Source organism: Cydia amplana, chromosome 21 (assembly GCF_948474715.1).
Source record: "Cydia amplana chromosome 21, ilCydAmpl1.1, whole genome shotgun sequence".
Lineage (NCBI taxonomy): Eukaryota > Metazoa > Arthropoda > Insecta > Lepidoptera > Tortricidae > Cydia > Cydia amplana.
In genome coordinates, this window is record NC_086089.1 from 5981977 (window position 1) to 6001203 (window position 19227).

Below are 19227 nucleotides of genomic sequence, written 5' to 3' on the forward strand. Positions count from 1 at the left end.
TCTAAATGCCTATTGTTTTATACACGTTAGGTTGCGCTGACACAAGCAATATGCGTTTATGTCGCAGTAAACCAAAGCGTTACTGCTAAACACTAAAAGTGGACATTCACCACATTACAACTGCTACTTGACAATAGATGTAGCACCGACCGGAAAGTCTTATCTCAACAGCATAAGACTTTCCGGTCGGTGCTACATCTATTGTCAAGTAGCAGTACTAATAGTTGCGCTACTCGATGCTAGATGCTAATAGTCTTTTTGGTACTAAAACTGATGTATGGAGTACTATGGAGTGAGCAATCTATGTATTTTATTCTCTATGGCTGTGCGGACTCACACTAGAGCAATAGAGCGAGCGTGAACTGTAGGATACAGCACTTGCTTATAGACGTTAGGTAGTTGTTAAAGTTTTCGTTCCGAGGTAGGGTTCCTTTGTTTCCCATAAAGTTTTAAGTCATAATGTATTTTTTTTTAAATCATTAGTCCTAAAACTGAAACCGTTAACTTTCAGGATTTTCGTAAGGTTATCCTATAGATAGGTTAGGTTAGGTTTGTTTTATGGCAATCCTGAAAAGTGACGCGTTTCTGAACAAAATAAATTATGACTAACGAAAATGCGGGCAAACAATACATTTATGACTTTTTAGGAAACAATAGAGACCCGGCCTAGGTGGTCCTTATAAAAACAAAGATTGGTAGGGGTCAATCGACTATTTCTTGTTATTCTGTCCCATCAGCGAGGAGACAATAGTAGCATAGATTGTTAGAAGAACTGCTGTACCATGTTCTACTAACATGCTCAGTAGATGTCCCATTATGGAAAGGTCTTATAACTACCATAAAATGCAAGATTGGTTCATTTAAATACGATAAACCTAGAATTTTAAGTGACTCAGGAGACCGTAACCATAGCAACGTGACAAAAAAAAAGTTGATTAACCCAGATAATCTGTGGCTTGTACTAACAGATAGACCGATGTGTTTAAAGGATGATTTCGTGCTTGAAACTCCGGGTTAGATGCTTGTGGGGCAGCACTATGGTGTTCAAGAGGATCGTCTCTGCTGGCACCACCACGCTGGCACCTACAGAAAACATATATTGTAAGAATAGGGATGATGACACATGTTGATTTTTATAACAAAATCTAGTAAAATAGATAGCAAACGAGCAATTTATCACAATAATGTGGATATTAAAATAAAGTATTGAAAAATTACAAAATTACAGGACCTCAAAGTTTCAAAATTTAAGTTTTTTTTAACTTCCAAAAACGATAAAAGTAAGGGTACCATTCGATTCCTTACATTTCATCCAAAAAAATATTGTATAGCAACTATATACGTAAACGCAATATTTCACCGACAAAAACGCAATTTTCTTGTTTTGTCCATACTACAAGATGGGCGATGACGTCACGGCCTCTGGCCGTTTTGTATAGGGCGTTTCGCGAGTGAAGTGCGACTGTCGGACTTTGACTACAATTTCTGACTTTTGTGTTACTTTAATGCAATGGGTCCCATATAGACATTTGATCCTAAAAACAAACCCGATCGATTGATACCATAAAAAAAAATTAGTCATGTAGCCTATTAGAAATATATTAGTTATTGCCACTAATAAAGTATTTTTCATCACACTTGCTTGAAAAATATCTTATATCATGCAGGTGTACTGAAGGACAAAGGCCTATATTGTTCCCGCGGGAGTTATAGATTCTAAAAAAACAAGCTATAACACACGAGTGAGTTATGGCTTTTTTTATTATGTCACTAATTCATACGAACCAAGTAGTTTTAAATGAGTTTTACATTGAAAATACTGACGTTTATAAATTATTTTTTATGTGTATGTTTAAAAATATTTAATTTGATTAATTTAATAGCAGTTTAAATTATTTTTTTACAAAATTTTCGGTTATGGCTGAATCCGGGTGGATCTGTGCCTTCGAATCCTAACCCGCCAAAACACGTTACGAGTTTAACATTTTTTCCCCATCACAAAAAGTGCACAGCGCCGCTAAAGAAGTTTTCACTTCAAAAATAGGGTACCTAACTTTGTTCAGGGCATATTTAGGACTTACCTAAAATAGTAATGGAGGGGTTTAGCCGTCCGTCCGCGTTGAAGAGGGCCTGGTTCTCCATCTTGGCAAACGGCTTGTTGGGGTCCGGGTCCGAAGGGGTCCCTTCTATCCGGGACCACTCGCCAACGCTCGCGTTTTGGCCCACTGCGTAAAGAAGGTAGGTATATCTAAGATTAGAATAAATTTAAAAAGTGGTAAAATTACTATGGTGGAAAGATTTGCTGGCTATGGATGAGGTCTTGGTGGCTCAGATGGCAGAGCGCTGGAGTATCGATCCAGAGGCCGTGAGTTCAAGTGTCACCCAGGACAGTAATTTTCCAATTTTAAATTTATTCTAAGCTTAATAGCATCGATCGCAGACGTTTCTGCTTGTTAAAAATTAATAAAAGTAGGTATATCTGTTATTGATATATCGAAAATAGGAAAGGTGTAGGCATAGCCATATCCATTATTGTCCGTTTTCTTTTCTACCCAAAACAGTTTGACATACTCTGAAATATACGTTACAAAAAGTGACAAGGCCTCCATTGCATAACTTCAACTTTTGCTTTGGTATATTATGACAATATCAGTTTATAATTTGGATGAACATAATTTTTGGGACATTTCTCTCAATTTCGTCGTAATTTTCAGCTGAAGTTGGTCATATTTGTGTGTTCTGTCAAAGACAGAGGCTCCCAAATTTTTCGCTTCCGCCCCCCTGATAACTATATAACTACATATATGATGGCCACTGTACAAGCACGTAGTTCAGTGGTGCGCAATATGGGATATGTTGGAAAGTGTCTTCGTAAACTGAAAGAATCTTGTTTTATAGGTATCTGCATAAACGCACGTGGAACAAGCTTAAATGTTTGAATAATATAGTGTGTAAATCCAATACGGGCGAATATTTAAACGGTGGTTAGCATAGGACCTAAAAAGTATATTGAGATAGATTTTACTTAGAAATGCATTGAAAATTATAACCATACAAAATAATTCGGCCCGCAATGTAATACACCACACACGTTACGGGATACGAGCTTTTTAAAGTAACTGTCAACGCTTGTTGGCAGTTACTATGAAAAGCTCGTATCTCGTAATGTCATTATCATCTTGTTTCTTAATGTTTACAGTACATTGCTGCTCGGTACATGTGGAAAAAATTAATCACGGGGTCATAATTAAGTGTAACTTAAAAAAACATCTTAATTAATGATAAGACGGGTAAATTCTATATCTGGTTTAATTTATTGCCCGTATTTGACTTACACACTGTATACAGCTTCTGTTCGCGTGCGTGATGCCGTCACATTCTTTCGAACTTGCTGCTGAATAGACTAAATTTGTATCAGTGCTTATTCTCTTGATAACATATATTTTCGTATGGACTTCTCATAGTTTCCTTTTACGCCCAGATTTAACAAAAAGCGGCCAAGTGCGAGTCGGACTCGCCCATGAAGGGTTCCGTATTTAGGCGATTTATGACGTATAAAAAAAAACTACTTACTAGATCTCGTTCAAACCAATTTTCGGTGGAAGTTTACATGGTAATGTACATCATATATTTTTTTTAGTTTTATCATTCTCTTATTTTAGAAGTTACAGGGGGGGGGACACACATTTTACCACTTTGGAAGTGTCTCTCGCGCAAACTATTCAGTTTAGAAAAAAATGATATTAGAAACCTCAATATCATTTTTGAAGACCTATCCATAGATACCCCACACGTATGGGTTTGATGAAAAAAAAATTTTTGAGTTTCAGTTCGAAGTATGGGGAACCCCAAAAATTTATTGTTTTTTTTCTATTTTTGTGTGAAAATCTTAATGCGGTTCACAGAATACATCTACTTACCGAGTTTCAACAGTATAGTTCTTATAGTTTCGGAGAAAAGTGGCTGTGACATACGGACGGACAGACGGACAGACGGACAGACGGACAGACAGACAGACATGACGAATCTATAAGGGTTCCGTTTTTTGCCATTTGGCTACGGAACCCTAAAAAAGAGAAATAATAAAAAAGTGTGAGTAAAACTTACCAACAGAGTACATGACTAGCGAATGTTCACTGATGGTCGCGTTGTTCAGTATAATGGACTCCTTTATACGAACACCCGCTTTTATGGTACACCCGGCTCCGATGGATACATTCGGTCCGATCTGTGATACAATTTGGAACTAAAGTCTATTTTTTTATTCGGTAGACTGAAATGACAGTTAATAGTATGGAATGACATTTCATGTTCATACTATTAACTGTCATTTCAGTCTACCGAATAAAAAAATAGACTTTAGTTAATGAAATTGGGGGATTTTAATTATTTTTTATTGCCCGCTCTCCTCTCTTTAACCTCGTAAAACCCACCGTATAAAGTTTTAAATTTGTTAATTTGAACCTTATTCTATAAGTAAATTAGGACGAATTTCGTTTGTTTTAAAAAGCAATGAAACAAAAGAAATGCTACTTTATTTGGTCCACGAAATGTTCAAATTAGATTGCACGAATATGTACATTATAATGTACATGAAGTCTCAGGAGGTTAAACACTTTTGCCATTATTCATAGACTTTTGCCAAATGTATCCTCTTAGTCATAGTGTGACAATAAATTTAACATTTTCCACGCCGTGTCAAACACAAAAGCTGTCACTCAGACGCCACATCTTTGAAGTGTCAAAACTGAAGTTGAACTTTATGTATATGCACGTAGGTCGATGTTGCTCTGTGGTCTGTGACCGATTAATCGGTCTTTGGCGTTGAACCTACGGTGCGGATATATCGGTCATTGGCGTCCAAAAGGTTAACACGTATGGCACCGAACTGTACGAGTACAGCACTATCTATTTCAGCTGTCTAATATTTGTATTACTTTTAAAAACATAACTTCCGCGAGACACAGACAAGACATATTAAATACAAACGGGTCACTCACGTATTCCAACCCCAACGTATCCGGTTCGCCAACGCGTGCTCCCGATGATGCTCCTCGGTATGGAGTAAAACGTGTCGGGCGTCGACTTAAAATACGCGAGTGACCCATTTTAATGCCTATATTTAATAATTATTGATTACTTCATTTAATTTTCAGCGTTAGCGGAGGAATGCATGGCAGAATTCAGAGTGTAGCGAGGGACAAACTGTTATTCAGAGCCAAGTGAGTGTTTCAAGTGTTACCACAGCGGAGTCGTCGACGCACGCGGTGGGATGCACAAACACATCCGGCAGTATGTTGTTGTTGTGTGTGTCGCTCTGTGTCCTGTGCAGTTCAAGATAGTGACGGTTGGCGTATATGGCGGAGCCGGGAGTTTTCACTTGAGACCACCAGTTTGTTATCTGAAAAGTTAATAAATGATTTTAGCAGAGAATAAATAATAGTACTAGGTACAGAAGGTTCACTCTCTAATTAGACGCGTCTATTACGACAGATATGACCGCTAGGTGGCGTAAGCGCGAGCAGGCGTCCGTTCCGTAGCGGAGCGCGGTAACTACTATGGCCAGGCCTATGGAACTCTCCGCGCGAGCTCGCTTTTATACCTACGAATCTGTTCCCGTTCACGGTAGAAATGCGAGCCAGTTGGTTGCCACACGCGCTCACGCGCGCACGTCGCGTCGCCGCGCGCTCGAATATGCCAAATTGTATGCGAAAGAAATGTCTTCTTCACGAACAAATAACACAGCTTGTAGTGTCGATGGATGCAGAAACAACAAAATTAATAAAAAAACCGTTTTTGTTCTTCCGATAGATAGGAAAAGTATAGTATAGATAGATAGACATTCTCAATATAAGTAGTTTATAAAACGGCGTAAACACTGCGGTTACTGCAGGTAGATATTATGACCTTTTAAAATGTTTCGCAGTCACTTGTCGGAATAAAACGCATAAACGGAATATTATAATAACTAATCGCAACTCATCTTATTCATGTATAGTTATTGTACGCTATGATTTTATATGGCAAGTTGTAATGCAAGTTGGACAATTAAAACTTATATTTTAAGTAAGTATCTTCTATAGAATATAATTATAGTTTAAGTAGGTAGGTACCTACTTATTTGTAAAATCATTTCTAAGCGTCGGCAACCCTAGCGTTGTGCCGGCGCGCGCGGTGCGGGCAGCGGCGCGTTGAAGGTCACTCCATTGTATTTTTGTGTAGGTATCAAAACGGTAGGTATTTGCGTTTTCTTTGAGAGATAAGTATCTGTTCGTAAGAACTATTATATAATCTGTGCTATGGCTATACACCAAAAATGGTGTGGGCCGCATGTACTTGTAGCGACGCGACGAAATCGCGGAGTGAGCCACGCCTGGCAGAGAGAATATATTTTCCACAATGATTTTGAATTCTATTTCAAAGTGATAGGGTACAATTTTGCGTAGTTTCTGATGCCTATATGCCCGTTAAAGTGTTAAGACATTGTCAATACTTATAGTATGAATTATCTCAGATGATTTTTTCGGGCTCGAGCACTAATCTGTTAAACAAAAGCCTTTGTTTCTTTTAAGAGCGGTCTTCAGCACGTGCCAAAGTAACCACGTCGTTTAAAAAAAGCAACTATCGTGATAGTAGGTTCAAATTTATGTGACAGCTCATTCTGAGAACAATCAGGGTGGTCTTTTCTTTGGAGATAACAAAACGTGTTATCTCCAAATGGGTTGTTTCATGAATTTGAACCATATAAATAGAATGATAAATTTGCTTTCCGGCTCATATTGGAGCCACTGGGATCTGACAGGTTAAACGGGTTTGTTCCCGTTACTTAAGTAGGGTCTATTAGCAGTAAACAGGTGTAAGCACTGCATAAAGGAAACAATACCTTTTGTTTAATAGACTAGGGCCCGAGCCCGAAAAAAATCATCTCAGATAATTCATACTATACTCAATAACGAAACACTGGCTGATAGCTTAGAGTAATCGAGAAGTACTGTAGGATACTCTGGATACCTACTAAGATAATTACGTGCTTTGACTGGAAGAGATCCCTTATAGGTTATCCCTTGCGCGACTTGCTGCGAACTTATGTTCACCTTTGTACACTGTATACTTTCTATTTAATTGTATCTTGACCTGTCTTATGTACAATAAAGTGTTTATATACATACACACATTACTAGTTATTATAAAAATGCTGATTGTATGTAAAGGTTACCTACATGGAAAAAACATGTCTAGTCATTTTAGCAACATTTTGAATTAAGTTAGAAATGATGCAAATGTATGTCACAGTTCAAAAACTCTGCATTTTTATGAATAAAATCTTCTTTTCCAAAAAAGTCACTACACATTTCATTTTCCTGTAGGTGCCCTTCATGCTTTCATGTAGTATGTTTTTAGTTATAGATATAGACAGCCACTGACGTCAAATGGAAGTGGACGTAAACATAAATACATGAGGGTTCTTAATATTCTAGGGTCAAAGTCAGAGTAAGTTGATTAAATTTATAGTCTTATAATGGTGGCAGAATACGGGCGTTTAAGCATGCCTGTCTTAGAAATTATACAATCGAAAATATACACATTTTTTTGTAGTAAGTCGGGCATTCCCTTTGATCAGTGGCAGTTAAAAATGTTTTATGTACAGTCGCAATCAGATATATCGGAGCGGCCAAGGCGTTCACAATATCTGAACACGCACTCTAATGGCTCCTCTACACGATGGGCCAACGCCGGCCACTCCAAGGGACGCAGCCATGCGGTAGAATGAGATAGCAATATCACATGCTCCCTCTAACGCATAAATGCGTCCCTTGGAGTGGCCGGCGTTGGCCCATCGTGTAGAGGAGCCATAACGCCGTGACAATAGAGGCTCAGATATTTGTGAGCACCTTAGCCGCTCCGATATATCTGATGGCGACTGATGCATAGTGCATATATACGCGAAGAAACACAAATATGTTTATATATATGCCATATGACTATAGCCCAATCCATTTCGTCACTTAGAAGCCTGTGCCTTTCATTGGGACGTTCCTATATATAGACTTAAATGTTATTACAATTATTACCCTTATTATCTGCATCACTCACTCACCGAGGCGCAAAAGACCAAATTGAAGGTTTGCCAACCAATGATATTATATAACCATAGATAGGTTATACTCATACTTGAGGACCACAAAAATTACTTCCATATTTATTTCTGTGCCTAAGAAGAAATCTATTATTTTTGATTAATTTTCTCATTCCATCCATCTTCGTCGTCACACTCGTTGTTAAACATAAGGTTGTCTCTTTCTCTTTTGGTGTGCCGGAGCTCGTTAGCACGTGCACATTTCTCGCTTGTCCAGCCGCGTCTAAAGGCAACTTGTCCAATTTGTCACAAGTTAAGGGCTTCAATTTTGGAACGCCTATAACCTATCTTGAGTTATAAATCATTGTTGCCAACGAGCTATGGAGCGCAGCATACTGGGAGTAAAACGGATTGACCGAATCCGTAACTCTACGCTGCGCTCAAAAACGCGCATTAGGTACTGATGTTGGGGCTAAGACCGCCAAGTTGAAGTGGAACTGGGCCGGCCATGTCTGTAAAATATGTATTGTGACGGAGGAATAAATAACACACGTAGGCTGGTTGTAAGACTAACTCTTTATTCATCTACCCACACATATGAAAGTATATATATGACATCTCCCTTTTTATAAGGAGAAAAAAAAATTAACAATAAAAAAAAAACATGCTAAATCAGCTAAATCCATGAGAGGATTTCTGAGATGATTACATTAGATACATGCAATTTTTATTACAAAATTATACATGCTGATTATTTTACAATTCATTCATTAATTTTACAATGACTTGGTATTTTAATATTTTAAATTATATCATGTTTAGGTACAAATTTTTAATAGTTTATTTGTAGTAGCTACAAATGTTCAGAGTGCATTATGCTGGAGCTGGACAAGTCCGTATTATTTTATAGTTAATTAAACATTTAATTAGGAATTATTCTTACTACATTAACTTAAACGCATGACAATACAGGCAAAATTAGTTTGTAAGTGATTGTATCACATAAACGTACATTGACTTATAACATATAGCTTTTACATAATTTTATTCGCCATTCCTGAACCAAACATGTGGAACATTAAGTATGTCTAGGTAGGTACAAAATCTCAGGTCCTTCGGTGCGTGTCGGTGTAACCCCAGCGATCAGGCGGTCTCACTGTCCTGCCGTAACGAGTAATGTATAAGTTGTTGTTTTGGTTACACGGATTGTTGGATAAGCTAGAATTTAAATTATTCTGGTTGTTCGGGATGACAATATCATCGTATGATTGGGACCGGTGTTGAATATTATTGTTGCGTCGTTCAGAATCGGTAATCACGTGCCTACGGTTCCTAACTATTTCATTTCCGGTTTCCAAACGAATTAGGTATGATCTTATTCCGACATTTTTTTCTATAATCCCACTTTTCCACTTTTTATTTATAAGTGCTTTTACTTTTTGGCCTATTTTTAATGATGGAAGATCATGAGCATGTTTATCATAATAATGTTTTTGAGTCATCTGTCTATCTTGCAACTTTTTTACAATATTTTGCTGAAATTTAGATTTAGACATAGTAGACGCACATGGTACTATGCTACGAAGTTTTCTTTTATATAGAAGTTCTGCAGGTGAAGGTATGTCATTACTCATAGGTGTATTTAAAAATTCGAGAAGTGCTAGATTGAAGTCCGAGTTAGTGTAAGTTGTTTTTCTTAATATGTTTTTTATCGTCTGTATACTTCGCTCCGCAAGACCATTCGATTGAGCGTATCTTGGAGATGATGTAATATGTTGGAACTTCCAATCACTTGAAAAACGCTCAAAAAGTTCAGAACGAAACTCTGGCCCATTGTCAGATACAAATATAACCGGTATGCCCTGTCTTCTAAATATCGTTTTCAAATGACTAATAATTTTTTCTGATGTTAAAGATTTAATTTTGACAACTTCAATAAATTTACTATAGTAGTCAACCACTAATAAGTATGACTCACCATTATAATGGAAAATGTCTGCCGCAACTTTATACCACGGGTTGTTTGGTACTTCGTGCGGAATCATCGTCTCTTTACAGTTCGACCTCCTATAGGATAAACAAGCCTGACAATGTGAAATCATATCAGCAATCTGCGAATTTATGTTAGGCCAGTAAATCGTTTCTCTAGCCCTTAACTTGCACTTCTCAACGCCTAAGTGATTCAAATGAATTTTCTTTAACATTTCAGTGCGCATACAAGTAGGTATTACTATTCTAGTGCCTTTCCAAATTAATCCATAAGACAAGGTCAACTCATCTCTTACGTCCCAATAACTACGTATATTTAAATCAACATCATTTTTATTAATAGGCCATCCCTTTTTTATCGTTTTCATCAGGTGTTGGAGTTCGTTATCTTCGCGCGTGCATTTCTGTATTAATAAAAAATGTGTATCTGTGAGCGGGTTGCATGCGGTCAACGCACACACCTGCGCTTGCGCTTCCAGATGATCGCGCGGGTCTGTGTCAAGGTCAGCACCCGGATTGTTATCACACGCCCGAGATAAGGTATCCGCTATGTATAGGTATTTACCAGGTTTATAAACTAGTTTAAATGTATACGGCTGCAACCTCATTAGCATTCTTTGTAATCTGGGTGGCGCGCAACCTATGGGTTTATTTATTATAGAAATTAGGGGCTTATGGTCTGTTTCTATTGTAATATCGGAACGTCCGTATAAATAAGCATAAAATTTTTCGCACGCGTATACACAAGCGTATAATTCTTTTTCTATTTGTGCATATGCTTGTTCGGTCTTATTAAGTGATTTAGACGCATAGCATACTGGCAGATTATTTTGTAAAATGCAAACTCCAAGGCCATTTTTGCTCGCATCAACTGAAACCGTTATGGGTATGTCCAGTGAATAATATTGAAGTACGGGCGGATTTATAAGGCACTGTTTTAGCAAGTCAAAGCATTGCTGATGTTTTTCATGCCAATGCCACTCCACATCTTTTTTTAAAAGTTGGCGTAGCAAGTGTGTCTTATCAGACAAATTCGGCACAAAACTACCTACGTATGTAATTAAGCCAAGAAATCTTTCTAGGTCCTTAACATTTTTTGGCTCAGGCATATTTCGTACAGCCACTACATGCGAATCGTCGGGCGAAACCCCATGTTCACTTATTTTGTGACCTAGGTATTTTATTTCTTTGAGGCCAATTTTACATTTGTCTTTGTTTAATTTTATATTTATTTTACGACACCTGTCCAAGACTTTTCGCAATCGTTCATCGTGTTCTTCTTTGGTTTTTCCATAGACCAACAGATCATCGATGAACTGACACACGCCCTCTAAATCATCAAATTGTTCTAAAAGTTTTTTGTGAAATACCTCACTAGCTGACGATATTCCGTATGGTAACCGTAAAAATTTATATCTGCCAAAAACAGTGTTAAAAGTGCATAAATCAGTGCAATCTGGGCTAAGTTTCACCTGCCAAAACCCTTGCTTAGCATCTAAAGTGCTAAACCATTTTGCACCTAATAATTTAGAAGTAATCTCATCTAGGGTCGGCAAACGAAAATGTTCCCGTCTTATGGCTTTATTTAAATCCTGCGGGTCTAGACAAATACGAAAATCACCGTTTGGTTTTTTAGCCAGAGTCATACTATTCACCCAGTCTGTTGGACCCTCGACCTTAGAAATTATTTTCTGTTTTTCCATTTCTATCAATTTGCTTTTAACACTTTCCCTTAGTGCAATGGGTAACTTTCGGGGAGAATGTATGACTGGACGCGCGCTCTCGTTTAACCGTATCTTGTACTCTCCAGGAAGACAACCTATTCCTTCAAATATGTCAGCGTAATCTGCTAACATGCTGTGCTCGTTACTATTACTATCTATCGACATTACGCGCTTCACTAAATTTAGTTCCTCACTAGCATCGCGACCCAGTACCGGGGGAGAATCAACGTCGGCAACAATAAACTTCAATATATAGTTATTGCCCTTATAGTATGTTTTCATATAGCATTTGCCAAGTACTTTGAGACCGTCACCCGAATAACTTCGTAATTTTATAGACGTTTGAGTTAGCTGTTGCACTGACATGTTAATATTTTGCAAACTGTTTAAAGGTAAAACATTTACAGCGGCACCAGTATCAATATTAAATGTAATTGAATTATCGTTAATACTAAGTGTAACAGACCAATCAGTACTCGAAGTATTATTATTATGTCTTTTTACCTGATCACTGGAGGCTCCCTCCACAGCATACACCCGGCACATCTTCGCATAATGATTATACCCATTGCAACTGTCACAACGCACACCGTATGCCGGACATTTGTTATACGCGTGATTACTTCCACATCTCGAACACACTTGATAAGACCGCGAATGATGAGTCGAGACGTTACTAGGTCCAGGTCTCGGAGCCCTGTCCGCCTGTTCAGGGACTGCAGCAGGAGTGCGACGACCTCTTCCTCGTCCGCGACCGCGCCGGCGGCGCCCGCGCGGCTCCCAGGAGCCGGGAGCGGCGGCTGCGGGGGGCGCACCTCTCACCGCACGAGCTCCACAACGACAATACGAATTGTTTACCCAGTTTACCGCTTCCTCAACGTCTTCATGTCTACTTGTACCACAATTCGTGCTTAATTCATGAACATGATGCGTCTCCGATTCTGGTTTTATAGTACTGGCTTGCACCTGCGACATCTCCACTAAACGGCAAATATCCAGCGCTGAGCTAAGTTTTAAATCGGGCTCCCTTAACAAACGTTCACGCAGAGTAGTATTTCGTATACCACAAATCAAACGATCTTTTACAAGGTCATCACATAAGTCTTTGAATCCACACTTGGCAGCCATTTTATTGAGTTCAAAAACATATTGTTCTGCTGATTCTTGTGATTTCTGTTCCCTCGTGAAAAACCTATGCCTCTCAACTGTCGTATTGGTTTTAGGCAAAAAGAAATCGTCAAATTCTTTTAAAAGCGCCTGCAAAGTCGTTGGTTTCACCGAAAACTGCTGATATACCTCTCTGCATTTGGGTCCGATGACGTGCAATAAAATATTAGTTTTCACTTTTTCGTCTTTTTTATGAAGTTCGCATGCCTCACAATATATGTTAAATGCAGTTTTCCAGTTTTGCCACGCCTTACTCAAATTTCCCGAAGTAACACTTGAAATATTGTTCTCAAATAGAAACGGCGCGGGTGGTTGTAACACAGCTTCCATTGTTCATAGGTTAGTTTAACTTCACATAGGAAATACACTTATTTTGTACACTTCGCACTCAATTTTCTTATTACAACGGATACGGGCCGTAATTTAGTACAATATAATTCCGATTTCACGTAGATTTACTCGACTGCGCCATGTAAAATATGTATTGTGACGGAGGAATAAATAACACACGTAGGCTGGTTGTAAGACTAACTCTTTATTCATCTACCCACACATATGAAAGTATATATATGACAATGTCTGCCGTATGCACCAGGGATGTTGCGAATATCCGCATCCGCAACCGCGTAACTTCCGCATTATTTTCAACATCCGCATCCGCATCCGCATTAAATCGATGCGGATTTAATGCGGATGCGGATGTGGAACAGGTACCGACCTGTACCGACAGGAACGTCTTAGCATCGGCGTAAGTGCTAGACTGCTAGGTAATTTAGTCATTAACAAAAAAAACCTATTAGAAATGAGCAGTCAAGCGTGAGTGGGACTTAATGTACGGAACCCTTGGAACGCGAGTCCGACTCGCACTTGGCCGGTTTTTTGAAATAAAAATTACTAAAATGTAATATTTGACGTTTTTTATGGTACTATCTTCGCGTCCGCGGATGTCAAAAAATCGGCATCCGCAACATCCCTGGTATGCACCCACAGAGGTGGGCCAAAATAGCCACAGTATGAGTGCCGCAAGACGGGCCAGGATCTGGTAGGCCAAGACGGAGTGGAGATCGAAGGGGGAGGCCTTTGCCCAGCAGTGGGACACTGTATAGGCTTATCTATATATAAAAACCGGCCAAGTGCGAGTCGGACTCGCGCACGGAGGGTTCCGCACCATCAACAAAAAATAGAGCAAAACAAGCAAAAAAACGGTCACCCATCCAAGTACTGACCCCGCCCGACGTTGCTTAACTTCGGTCAAAAATCACGGTTGTTGTATGGGAGCCCCACTTAAATCTTTATTTTATTCTGTTTTTAGTATTTGTTGTTATAGCGGCAACCGAAATACATCATCTGTGAAAATTTCAACTGTCTAGCTATCACGGTTCGTGAGATACAGCCTGGTGACAGACGGACGGACGGACGGACGGACGGATGGACGGACAGCGGAGTCTTAGTAATAGGGTCCCGTTTTTACCCTTTGGGTACGGAACCCTAATAAACGTGAAAGACCTGACTGACTGACTGATTTAAATCAACGCACAGCCCAAACCGCTGGGACTAGAAAGTCCAAATTTGGCCCAAATTCCTTATAAGGTCTAGGGGTCCACTAAGAAAGGATTTTTCAAAATGTATCCCCTAAAGGGGTGAAATTTAAAAAAACTCTCCTGCGCGTGCGAAGCTGCGGGCAAAAGCTAGTAATAAATAAATATTACCTGCATGGCATAAAGTGTGTTGGTGCCAGCCAGCGGCGCCAGTACGTCCTGTTCCCAAGACATGTAGCCAGGGTTTGGGGTGCTCTGGTTATTGCCACTGGAACAATCCTTTATTTCAATCCTTTATTTCATTTATTTATAATGTAATATTAGCATACAATACTACAATATTACAATACAATTACCATGAGCCAATTACTTAAGCCAGTCTTCTCCGAGACCACGGGGACAACGCCGGAGGTAAATCTTAAAACTTAGATACGCGATTAAGTCCCGTTGTATAATTTAATAATGTGTAAAAATCGTGAAAGTTTAAATCAGTGTAATTACCATGAGGTTGTGTCAAAAACAAAACTGAAATTTAATGTTACAAGAAAGAAAATAAAGTTGTTTAATATTTATATGTTGTTAGTTAATTCTGATGAGGATTTATACGTACCAATATTTAATAAGATTATATTTGAATCGCTAAAAGTACTTTAGACCAGGGATCGGAACCGGTTTTTTGCAAAAACTTAGAAGTAACCATATTTTTCGAATTATTTTATACTCGAAATGTAGGACTCGGTTGTGTTTTTAGGTTACGACTTCGTATTCGGTTCAAAGATCTTTATTTCTCAAAAGAATTGTAACAATTCACTTATATGAGAAACTTATAATTATATGGATTTAAACTTATGTAACCTAAAAACTAAATATTTACAATATGTACAAAGTGAGCGCTAAAACAAAACAAAACAATTTATATTTAGTGCCGCTATACAATTATACACAGCGCGGGTAGATCCAAACATGGAAACATGCTATAAGTACTTGGCGTAAGCGCGGTGTGCGAGCGCACTTGGAAACAGCAACAATACACGGATATAAAGTAAACCGTGATGTCCTGCATCCAAGTACGCTCACTATACACAATAATATATACCAATATTTTAATTTTTTATTTAGGTATTTATACCTAGTTATAACTATTTATTTTTGTTTTAGGTGTATAATGCGTAGCTGATATTATTAGTTAAGTATTATATATATATATATATATATATATTAGATTGCTCAATTAGAAATGAAGTAATTAGCAAAGAACGAAAAAATACCGTTTCCGTTCCCATACAAAAATACCGGTATCCGATCCCTGCTTTAGACTTTTACATTTTTCATAGTTTAAGCAGTTTTATAATTTTTTTTAATAAAAATACTTGCTTATAGTTGGTCAAACCAATTTATCAGTAAATAAAAACAAAAAAAAATATACTCATCCTTTTCTTTTGGGTGCTAGTACTAATGTAAAACAAAGAAGGTATGATTCTCTCTTTCTATGTTTGAAATGAGACAGACCTTTGACAAACTATAGTAAGAATACTTAAGTTATTTTCTTAAGTACCGAAATAAAGGGGTCTCAATTATGTTGTGGCGCCGCGAAAGATCCTTTATTTTCTTAATCTTAAATTTATAATGTTTGCATCGTTTTTATGACGCAATTGACATAGACACAATATTTAATCGACTTTTAAGTAGCAAGAGGTCTTTATCACGAAACACCATAGTTGGTTTTTCAAACATGTTGCTTGTTGCTACGGAACTCTAAAAACTTTAGGCACCGACCTATAGTAGTCTGCTTCTTTCCTTTCTAAAGCCTTCGCCATAGTCTGAAACACCCTCGGCGCGCAAACGTACACGCCACAATTGATAAGCGCCGAAACGTACGAGGCAGGCTTCTCTACATAATGCGATACTGCTTTTGTACTGGATTCGCGAACCATGCAGCCATAGTGGATGGATTGCTGGCGGGTCGCTTCTGTGCCCATTATTGTAACCTAGAACAAAAAAAATAAAACATTAACATTACCTGCCTCGTGGTAATAAACGACCTCGTTTATGTTCGGCGTCAAAGAACTCTACGGAAACACCTTTTGCCTCAGGTCTAAGTTTTCAGAGTAATGTTAATCAATAGGTTGCTTTTGTAGCACTAAATGAAGATTGTTTACGTATGTTCTGTATGTTGTGTGACAACTGGTCTGGCCTAGTGGGTAGTGACCCTGCCTGTTAAGCCACGGTCCTGGGTTCGAATCCTGGTAAATTTGTGTGATTAACACAGATATTTGTTCCTGAGTCTTGGGTGTTTTCTATGTATTTATGTATTCGTAAATTGAATATATCGTTGTCTGAGTACCCACAACACAAGCCTTCTTGAGCTTACTGTGGGACTTAGTCAATCTGTGTAAGAATGTCCTATAACATTTATTTATTTAAAGATGAAGGCAGTCCTATGGTTTTCTTAGTATAGAAAGTTCCATTTACTGTGACCCACTTTCAGTATACTTATTGACTCACCAGCGAGTTAGGCCTCTCCATATGAAACTCCCAGAGCTGTTTAAGCGGGAAGTCTGCGCACACATCCCCATTCAGTAGAAAGAAGGCTGCTGGGTTCCCCGCTCGGATCTGGTCACGGAAGTGATACAATCCTCCACCAGTGCCTAGGGGAGTAAATTCTTGCAGGTATCTAGAAGAAAAATACAGTATAACTTAATTTTTTTTTATATATAAGTAGGTATACAAGTAAAATTTATCCACCTTCAGATCATATTATACATAACAATCACAAATTATACATAATCCTTCCTCTTGAATCACTCTATCTATTAAAAAAAAACCGCATCAAAATCCGTTGCGTATTTTTAAAGATCTAAGCATACAGACAGACAAACAGACAGACAGGGAAGCGACTTTATTTTATACATTTTTTTTTTTTTTTATGATAAGCTGATTGACGATTGGCTCTAGCCACACCTGATGGAAAGTGAAGACAGAGCCTAAGATGGAGCTCACCGGTTCAGTAATAGCCTATTCACTCTAGCTTTAAAGAGACCGAGGTCATATTTCTCAGGGAATATGGATGACGGGAGCGCATTCCATTCCTTAGCCGTCCTTACCAAATACTATGTAGTGAAGTTAATTGCTAGTTACCTAAAAGGACAGATTATCGTCCCTCAAAACGAAATTAAGTATATAATAACCTGAGGAGCTACCAACATGACATGTCTTATATTTAGACTAGATGATTTTTTTTTGGATTAAATTACCTAATAGCAACAGAATACTCTCTATGCATGTCTCCTACAAACTGAGCCATGTTTGCAGCCGTGTAAGAGCCAATAATGAGGATCTCCCGGACTTGAGGGAGCTTGACACAGGCAGCAATGTGGTGTTGAATCAATGGTATGCCGGCTATAGGGAATAGGGGCTTCGGAGTGTCTAGAGACAGCGGCCGGAAGCGGGTACCTGCAATTATAAACTTGGTTAAAAATGTATACTATCAGCCTGTAGTAGAATAATTCTACTATGGCAGTTTATACAGTTGCAGTTCATTACACATAGCTAAATTACTATTTTTGGATCTGTGTGTAGCAACGTAAAAGAGTTAAGCAAAAGGCCTTTATATTTGAGAATACCTAAGGTTGTTTAAAGTGCAATAATAATTAAGTGTTAATAGTTTTATCATAAAAACATATCTAACACATTACAGTTGAATCTTCAGTATCATTGCCGATTGATTTGACACTCGTACATGCTTTGTAATAGCTATATGTATTTACTAGCCGGTGATAAAGTGATAAAACATGGATAAAACATTTTCACCTTTCTGCGGTCCCCCTATAAGTATCACTGCTTTTAACATAGTAGAATTATCGTACAGCGGTTTATCCATTGTGATTTCACGACTAATGAATATTAGCAGGAAATTCTATCGCAAGTTTTAGTATTTTTTCAATGTTTACAATACACACGTCACACAAAAAAGTGTCAATGTCAAATGAAATAAAAATGTCATCGGATGTGTAGTGTACGCTCGAAAACTAAACTACTGTAATACTGTAATATCAGTAAAAACAAAAAACAAATATTATACCTCTAATATTTTCTATTTATATTAAGCTCATTGTAGTAAATATGTAGTTTAGAATTATAAAATAATATACGTAGGTAATTACTTAGTATTGAATATTAAAATGCATAAATTATTATTAATAATTGTTTGTTATTGAACGTTCCGTCAAGTGTTCCAATGTCATTGGATGGTCATTGGCACTAGCGATGTGACGAGTCCACTTTTTTTCAATTCGAATCATTCGAATTGATTCGGCCGCTGATTCGAATTCAAAATCGAGTTGACTCGACTCGACGATTCGCGTGGTTCGCGACAAGGTCACAGGCAGGCGCGGAGCGAGTTGAGACGGCGAGTTACGCGGCAGTTATTGTAAAAAGAACCTTCAGCGCACGGAATTAAGGTTTATTTTTGAATGGCCATACTAGCAGTGAACTCGAGTTGGGATACTTGGAATGGCGAATCAAGCGGCAGTTGTTGTAAAATGAACCTTCGGGTCACGGAATTAAGGTTTATTTTTGAATGGTCATAGTACCAACTCGAGTTGAGACGGCGAATCGAGCGGCAGTTGTTGTAAAAAGAGCCTTCGGGCTACAGTATTAAGGTTTATTTTTGAATGGCCTTAGTAGCAGTGTGATAGCGTTGACTCGGCTCGGCGAGTTGTTCGCCGAGTTA

The 19227-nt window shown here is 38.2% G+C and overlaps 1 protein-coding gene across 1 annotated transcript; it reads right to left on the reverse strand.

Annotated features, from left to right (window-relative positions):
* Window positions 1–948: 948 nt before the first annotated feature.
* On the reverse strand, window positions 949–18468 carry LOC134658086 (mannose-1-phosphate guanyltransferase alpha-A). Its single transcript, XM_063513690.1, has 9 exons — window positions 18306–18468; window positions 17750–17948; window positions 17001–17169; window positions 16272–16483; window positions 14667–14763; window positions 5243–5401; window positions 4108–4228; window positions 2082–2225; window positions 949–1083 (listed from the first exon to the last, which is right to left on the reverse strand). Exons 1-9 carry the CDS (start codon window positions 18373–18375, stop codon window positions 983–985), a joined length of 1272 nt encoding a protein of 423 aa, XP_063369760.1. The 5' UTR covers window positions 18376–18468; the 3' UTR covers window positions 949–982.
* Window positions 18469–19227: the final 759 nt, after the last annotated feature.